Source organism: Crinia signifera, chromosome 5 (assembly GCF_055691185.1).
Source record: "Crinia signifera chromosome 5, ASM5569118v1, whole genome shotgun sequence".
In the NCBI taxonomy this organism is placed as follows: domain Eukaryota; kingdom Metazoa; phylum Chordata; class Amphibia; order Anura; family Myobatrachidae; genus Crinia; species Crinia signifera.
In genome coordinates, this window is record NC_139221.1 from 5,457,440 (window position 1) to 5,463,669 (window position 6,230).

The 6,230-nt window shown below is 43.5% G+C and overlaps 1 protein-coding gene across 1 annotated transcript; it reads right to left on the reverse strand.

Annotated features, from left to right (window-relative positions):
• Window positions 1–466: 466 nt before the first annotated feature.
• Window positions 467–5,976, reverse strand: LOC146079828 (uncharacterized). Its single transcript, XM_083186468.1, has 3 exons — window positions 5,152–5,976; window positions 4,501–4,806; window positions 467–474 (listed from the first exon to the last, which is right to left on the reverse strand). The coding sequence occupies exons 1-3, from the start codon at window positions 5,702–5,704 to the stop codon at window positions 467–469; spliced, it is 867 nt and encodes a 288-aa protein (XP_083042594.1). The 5' UTR covers window positions 5,705–5,976.
• Window positions 5,977–6,230: the final 254 nt, after the last annotated feature.

Below are 6,230 nucleotides of genomic sequence, written 5' to 3' on the forward strand. Positions count from 1 at the left end.
TTTTTGAGGGACCTAATCACCCCCCGAGGAAAAGGTAGGACAAAGAGAATTTTTTCTCAAAGTTGCGGAGTCTACTTACCGGTCAGTAGCTCAGTACCAGTCCTGCCCCATTCTTAAAGGGGGTAACAGTGCCCCTCCACCAGCAGACGGTAGAAGCATACGGACTATATTGAATCTCCGTTTTTTAAATATTTAAAAAAATAATAATTTTATACTGTTAAAATAAAAACCTTTTTTTCACTGGATAAGAAGTCAGCCTTGAATGATTAAAGATACCCAGATGCTCGTGTACATACATTACCAATCGTGAGTACTGGTACGCAGTTTTAATAAAGATACCTTGATGAGAGTTTTCATGTGCATAAACGTGTAAGTGAGGTACGCCTCCCACAGTTCATCACCCAATATAAAGAAACCCAGAGAAGCTTACCCTCACTACATATATATGTAAGTGAGGTGAGGAATATCAGAAAACTGGGACAGAACAATAAATACCTTGAAAACCGAACATAACCCCCGTTCCAACCTAAACTTTCATATCTTTATCCCCCCTTTTTTTCTCTCCAAAAAATTGACGAGAAAATACGCGAAAGAAGAAGTAATCAAGTGAGAAAAAGGACCGAAAATACTTAAGTTAAGTATCCCATACTCACATTTCGTGTTTGACCCGGTGTAGCGCCATATTCCACATCCAACAAACCCCTTTTTTTACGACGACTATTGGGTTACCTAGGAATAACCCTTCAGGGTGGAGGATAGGCAGCAAAACAGAGATAATTACAGCGCCCAGGCGATTGTCTTACCAACCTTTTACCACTAGAGATATATATATATATATATATATATATATATATATATATATATATACACACACACACACACACACACACACATTGTAGGGGCTCTGCACACACTAAATTAACTAATAATAAAAATAGTGGAGATTTGGTTCATGAATTGATCGATGCATTTAAGCCTGCAGCTTAACGGGACCCCACTTTTCTGCAGGTCCTAACACTATCACTCAAAATGGCTACAATACACATAGCTATCACATCAATGCTTGATTCCAGGCATGCTATCTGGTCGGCTCACAGCAGACTGTGCTTTTATAGGTGAGCAGCTACCAACACACCTGTCACTAATCATCTAGGGAACTGGTTAACATAAGCTATGCACTATAGGTTAAAACAGGGTGCATGAGAGAATGTGACCACAATAAGGCTGATTTAAAAAAATTAATCTAATAAACAATATATACATTATATATACACTAAACATCGGCACTCACCTTTCCTAGTTTTGGGGTGCCCTTTGGCTTGTGACCACATTGTTTAAACAGACATTGTAGGGGCTCTGCACACACTAAATTAACTGATAATAAATAGTGGAGATTTGGTTCATGAATTGATCAATGCATTGATGTGATAGCTATGTGTATTGTAGCCAGTTTGAGCGATAGTGTTAGGACCTGCAGAAAAGTGGGGTCCCGTGAAGGGGGCTGCAGGCTTAAATGCTGCTGTGCAACTTTGGAAGGAAATTAAAAATTTTGTGCGTCACTGATATATAACTGGAAAATGACGTTCAGCATTTGTGTCAACTTCACTTCAAAATAATATTAAACATTTAAACATTCAAAACACAGTTAATGGGTATTGAGTCCACAACTGCAAAAAGGGACCACTGCTGCTTTGTGCGCTCTGTTGTAATGTCTGTGTGCACGCGCGCACAGCTTAGAGGGAACACTGCTTACGGGGCTCCTCCGGCGTAGATCTGTCCTCTTTGTCCAGGGACAGAGAAACATATCAAACACCTGAACAAAGATGGACCATGGAGGAGCAGCCTGAGGATGTTTGTTTAACTCCGGCGGCTCCTCCTCATGAATGCCGCTATTGGCCGCCTATTGGTGCCTAGTGGCCAATCAGGAGCTGTATGCTGCATGGATATGCATTGGGTGCAGGTGCATGGGTGTGCATTGGGTGCAGGTGCATGGGTGTGCATTGGGTGCAGGTGCATGGGTGTGCATTGGGTGCAGGTGCATGGGTGTGCATTGGGTGCAGGTGCATGGGTGTGCATTGGGTGCAGGTGCATGGGTGTGCATTGGGTGCAGGTGCATGTAGTCTATCAATTGTGCATGTTGATCGCCCGTGTGAATGTGGAGCCGAGAAGTGACAGGCCCACGAGGCGTGAGACTTACTTTAACAGACCGAGTGTTTTTGAGCTCAATCAGTCCTAGCGCTCGCACAGTGGAGCGAAACTACCGCCCCGCATATGCCGTTTCTGTTGTCTTCCCTATAACTGTTTATGTGAGTGTTTTGACAGCTGGATTGAGATCCAGGTAAATCCGGATCTGCGCATCTCTAATGATTTTATTTCTTTTATACATAGAGTTAATCAATCTTCAAAGCGTGTCCTGCACCTTGTGATCAGTGTGAGATTCATTGTGAGATTTAACCATTCAGCAGGGTGTAACTCCTCCCCTTTTTTGTAATTGCATCTTCCTTGGAGCTCAGCCGGTTCATCGCAGCTGATTGGTCTATTTTCATTTAATTATATTTCCACCAGGGCTGCCAAGAGTGTGGCTCTTCCACCCTCCCTATATACTGTAGCAGTGATTATAGTAATGAGGATGTGATTTATTTAATGACTATATGGGAGGCTGAGCACTAATTTATCTCCCTTTGATATATTATAATTTGAAGTAAAATGATTAAGTCTTTAATTATAATTTTGGCGAAGTTGAACAACAAAAGTTCCTTTATTACATATCGGTGACTTATACCCCTTTCACACAGAAAAATCCCAAAAACCCAGGTATTTCCCGGATACAAAAACCCGGGTACAACTAGACAGCAAGGGGCTGACCCCCTTTCACACAGGAGCAAAAACCCGGGTATTTCCCGTGTCGACCCCTTTCACACAGAAGCCGGATTTTTCCTGCAAAACTCTGTGTGTCATAAGAAAAGGACAGTTTTAAAGGCACACAGAGATGAGATCATGAAAAGTGGGTGGTGACTGCTCACTGCATTGCATTAAACATGGCTGACAAGTTGCAGAACACCCTCTCTATTAACCTAAATACTATGACACAGTAGAAGTACAAGGACACATTGGTTGTATGTTTGAAAGAACTTGTTTTATTTTTCACAAAACATGTTTTATGCAGTTCACTTTAAATATAAAATGTTTTCAAATATAAATCTTTAGTGGTCATAAATACCCTTTCAACACTGAAACAACATTGAACTATTGCAACACGAGGTAGAATATGTATTTAGCATAGGTCTACTATCAGTGGTGGGTGAATAGGTTGTGCTGCCATCCAAGCTGATATTGTATAGGGGAGACACACACCTAGTTTGACTGTCCAGCAGCCACACATTTTCATCCGGCACTGTATATATAGATAAACACTTGTATTTGCAATTTTTGGTACCTGTAGGGCACAGGTCTTCAACCTGTGGCCCTTCAGATGTTGTGGAACTACATGTCCCCGCATGCCCTGAGTTTTTTTGCCATCCTACTATAGGAAAAAATGTGGCAATGTATGGTGGGACATGTAGTTTCACAACATCTGGAGGGCCACAGGTTGAGACCTGTGCTGTAGGGCAATTCGAAACACTCTGGCTCCTGCCGGGCAGTGAAAACCCGCACGGCCAGGAATCTGTGCCACACACAGCAGTTTACAATGATGGGATCCGGCTGAAACCAGGCGGCCTGGGTGAATGGTCACATCTGTGCCCATTATTAACTACGGTGTGTGGCACGGCTTCCTGGCCGTGCGGGGTTTCGCCATCCGACAGGAGTCGGAGAGTGTGAAATAGCCCTTAGTACACCCCAAAAAAATATAAATATATAAATATAAGCCCCAAACAGGGAATTTTTTTATTGCCTTAAAGATAAAGAAGAAGGCATACTGTGTACACATTATAGATTATGTTCAGTCACATATCTAGAGTATACTCTATTTGTACACATTTAAATAAAAAAAAAGTTTGAGAACTTTGATTCAGCTCCAAACTGAAGAACCAAATGAGCTTTTTCGAGGCTTATAAACTAAAGAACCATAATACTCTACTGTGTACATCAAAATGGAACACAGCATTTAACGGGCCTTGTAAGTGCCACTTTTTAAGCAAGAAAAATTGAACGAGCCCAGAAAAAAGATAAAAAGAACAACCATATAGCAACATTACTACAAATGCCTGTAGGCAGTGCTGATTACAGTGCTAACAGGAGTGTTATGATTACTGGCATTCACTGAATCATCAGCATAATTTTTCACATTGCCATATTGCCTACTATATCCTGTGCCATTGACAGTATCATGCACTGTCTCCTGTGGACTGGTATTGGCATGTGGCCTACTTGGCTGTGTGGCATGTGAAAAATTATTGCCCATGTTTTCAGTATAACTACGCCCTTGGCCCTGCACAGTAGTTTGGCTTGAATTTGAAGGCATAAATGTATGGCCTCTGTGTGGAGGATTACAATAATCACCCTCAACGTACGGACTACACAGCTTGTAAGGCTGCGGATTCTGTAATGTAGACACCATATTGGTAAGAAAGGTCATCTGTGCATCTCGATTTTCACGCGCTATGCGTTCGTGCAGACCCACCAACTGTGTGAGAAAGGAATCTTGCAACTGTCTCTCGTTGTCAAAGAAGCGCTGCAGTCGGGCATCCTCTTGAGTTTGAAATTCAAGATCGGACTCTCGGAGATGATCTACCAGGATTCTTGACATTGAGCGCGTAGCAAGCTCCATCTTTGACGGTTTTTTCTTCCTTGCAGGTACATCAAATACTAAAAATAAAGGAAAAATCATTACAATCCAATAGCGGCATGCCAGTGTATATATAGAGATATATATATATAGAGAGAGAGAGAGAGAGAGAGAGCGAGAGAGACTACTACTACTGGTTCCCACAATACCCCTCTCCAGGGCACACCACACGTGTGCTGTAGTAGTGGGTGCGGGGTTGTTACCTGTGTTACAGTGGGACTACAGGTCCCAGCAAGCCTGCAACACATGCTGATACTTGGGAGAACCACAGGTACCAGCATGTGGGGCATTAAAGGCCTGCTGATACCTATAGCCCCCTGTACATCTATTAAAATAGATACACAAACAATACTTGAAAAACTTACTGTTACGACGCAACGTTGGGGTCTCAGTCTGTGCAGGAGTGGGTGTCCCAGATGGAGTAATGGTGCTGGCTCCACTGTCCTCAACCTCAGCCTCTAATGGATCAATTGTGTCCTCCATGGCAGCAATAGGATCAGGGATGCTGTTGTCTATGCTGTCTTCCAACTCCATTATAGGTGGGCAAGATGGGCTGCATTCTGGAGTTATGCTCCGTGATGAAGCTGCACTGGATGATGATATGGCAACAGGGTTCACCAGGGCAGAATTGCCAAAGACCTCGTTACATTGGTCGAAGTAAACCCATTCCATCCTCCCAGCACCACTTTTCCTCCTGTTGTTGTCACAAACTTTGTTGTAGTACCTGCGCAGAGCTTTTAGTTTGTTGACCACCTGCTGCTGGGTACGCACAATGCCCCTTGAAGTGAGGACCTTGGCAATATTGGTGTAGACTACAGCGTCCTTCACTGTGCCAGTAATCTGTTTTCGGATTTCTTCCTCCCCTCTGACACTGAGCAGCTCACGGATCTCCTCATCTTTCCAGTGTGCCATGGCCATTTACTGCTGCGCTGCACGCCTCTGCCACGTGCGCTCAGCCAATCAGGGAACCTGTAAAGATCAGCCAATCACGCAGCGCCATGCTGCACAGCCAATCAGCATGATTTTTCAATAGTCGGGAGAAAAACACGGGTCGGACCCTTTCACACAGCCGCAAACACGTGTCTGACACGGGAAAAACCCAGGTAAATACCTGGGTCGAAGTCCCGGAACTTTAGACCCGTGTTGACCCTTTCAGACAGAAGAAAAACCCGTGTCGACACGGCAAGAGCAGGGAAGTTACCGGGTCTTTTTTTCTGTCTGAAAGGGGTATGAATGAACTTAATGAGTATTTACTTTATACTCTTACCGAGGCTGATCATTATACAGAGTATGTATCACCTGGATCAATAATATATAAGATGGAGGAAGAGAGAGAGAGAGAGAGAGAGAGAGAGAGAGAGAGAGAGAGAGAGAGAGATACAGGTGTATCCGGGGGGGGGGTAATGAGTGTGATTAGTTTGTCGCCATCCTGACATTCTCAGCA

Coding starts and splice junctions, on each gene's coding strand:
- LOC146079828 (XM_083186468.1), bottom strand. CDS start 5,704: ATGGCCATGGCACACTGGAAAGATGAGGAGATCCGTGAGCTGCTCAGT. Junction 4,807..5,151: donor CCCAACGTTGCGTCGTAACA/GTAAGTTTTTCA, acceptor CTTTATTTTTAG/TATTTGATGTACCTGCAAGG.